The 1,928-nt window shown below is 43.5% G+C and overlaps 1 protein-coding gene across 1 annotated transcript in view; it reads left to right on the forward strand.

Moving 5' to 3' along the window:
- The window catches only part of GORAB (golgin, RAB6 interacting), a 64,931-nt gene that overhangs the window by 46,666 nt on the left and 16,337 nt on the right, over window positions 1–1,928 (forward strand). Inside the window, exon 3 of the mRNA XM_035900749.1 lies at window positions 6–100. Within this exon, the coding sequence (XP_035756642.1) occupies window positions 6–100 (95 nt within the window). The remainder of the gene's footprint in view (window positions 1–5; window positions 101–1,928) is intronic.

Raw genomic sequence — 1,928 nt, forward strand, 5'->3', positions numbered from 1 at the left:
GGAAGTGACACCAGTAGATCCTTGTAATGGCAGTGACAGTGTGCAGACCCACCCTGCAAAGCCAAACTCCAAAGTGGAGAAAAAGAAAGTGGCATTGTTAGTAAGTCGGTAAAATCAGGGGATGAGTTTTATTCTGTATTGACTCATTCTTTCATTGGACAGTGAACTTGCCTTGTATCTAATAGGAAGGTTTGAGAGATCAGGTTTGCTTCCTCTGCACTGAACCTTTGTTTTTCATCTATGCTTGGGTTAAACCTGATTCAAGACCTAATTCTCTAGTGTAATCCATGCAGATATGCACCATGCTGTCTTCAAATAATTTCCTATGGTAGTGGGACTGTACATCATAAAGGGCCCAAGATGCAGGACTGTCTTAATGGTTTAGGAAGAAATAACGTCACCATCGTGCTGCATAGACAAGCCAGCAGCCACAACAAAAAGCCCTTTTGGAAGTAGATATGCCATGATTTGTGTTTCTTTGTGTTCCCCTTCACAATATTGCTGCAGATTTGTTAATGCCAGAAGAGTTGATAATGAGGTAAAATTTCAGGTTTAAGCAGTTCTCTAGCTTTTATGATTCAAGATGAGATCCATCTGAAGGCTCTCACCCTGTGCATCAGCCCACAGTGGGGTGTCTGTCTCCTTCAGAAGCTTCAGACTGGTACATGTGAGAGAGAAAAAGGAAAAAGTACTGAACGTGGCTCTCTGGGATTTGGATTCAATGTGGCAAATACTTAGTTCACCATCCAGAATTCGGATGGTAGTCTACAAAAGGAAGCTGCTTTCTAAATGCTAGAGAGGGCAGGCATTACCAATATGGAAAATTACTTGGTTTTACCTCTTCACATTTGTTTTCCTGTCTGTATCCAAGTGCTAATTTTCTTTTTGTCCTCAGAGGGCAAAGCAAAGTGTGAGGGGCAAAAGGATGAATTCATTTTCTAGGGCATATAGTTTATTTTCTAAACACTTGAACAGTGCTGCTTCAGCCTTGACTTCCTATGCATGTCCAAACTTTTCTGCCCAATATAGTCAACAAACACAAACTGGCCGCCAGACTTCCATGCATTATTTGTATTGTCCCAAAACTGGGAACAGCAGCGTTCCAAGTGTGGTATGCCAGACCCTATCTCTGATTAGGGGATCTCTGTCCATAGGATCTCAGAGGGAACTGAAGTTGCTTCCCACTGGAGAGGCAGTCAGCAGCTCTTGTGTGGAAAAGCAGAGTGTGGCTTCTCTTGAATTTAAAACTCAGAAGGATCCCTGAAGTTCTGTTTTGCACAGATGTGCCTTGAGAGGCTGCAGCTGCTGGCCATGCTGCCTGCCATTTACCTGCCTGGCTCCTGGCTGAGATCACCTACCTGCAGATAGCTGTCCCTTCACCAGAATAGCAGCACTTTGAAGAGCAGTGCCAAATTCCTCGTGTGGGTGCAGCTCACCAGTAGTACTGGCTGTTCAGCTCCTTCCTGGTGGTGAAAAATACAGACGCTAATAGGCTGGGGAGAAGATAGCTAAAGCTTTGCAGAGAAGTTTTTCACTCTGTGGGGAGCAAATTACATTTAGCTGCAACAATCTCCCCCTGAATCTGCTGAATTAATCTCAGCCTGTGCACCTGAATTTAATTCTCATTAAAAATATTTCTCTGTGTGAGGTTTTAGAAATAGGGTGATGAGGAGAAGTCTGAAGAGATATTCTTGTGCAGAAATGGTTAAGATTAACATAGCTGAGTTACTTGGGTATACTTAAGGTAAGCTATTTTTAAGCTGAAACTTCTTGAGAGAGGGCATGAAGAACACAACAGGGTGGAAAAGCAGCAAAGCAGGTTTTGTTTCTCCTTAATCCTGCCCAGTTGTGTTGATGCAGGTTGTCCCCTCTTACCTGATGCCTTGCCTTCCATCCTCTGGGGCTGGTTGTATCTCTTGGTAGATGTA

The sequence above is a fragment of the Egretta garzetta genome, unplaced genomic scaffold (assembly GCF_000687185.1).
Source record: "Egretta garzetta isolate BGI_Z169 unplaced genomic scaffold, ASM68718v1 scaffold598, whole genome shotgun sequence".
NCBI lineage: Eukaryota > Metazoa > Chordata > Aves > Pelecaniformes > Ardeidae > Egretta > Egretta garzetta.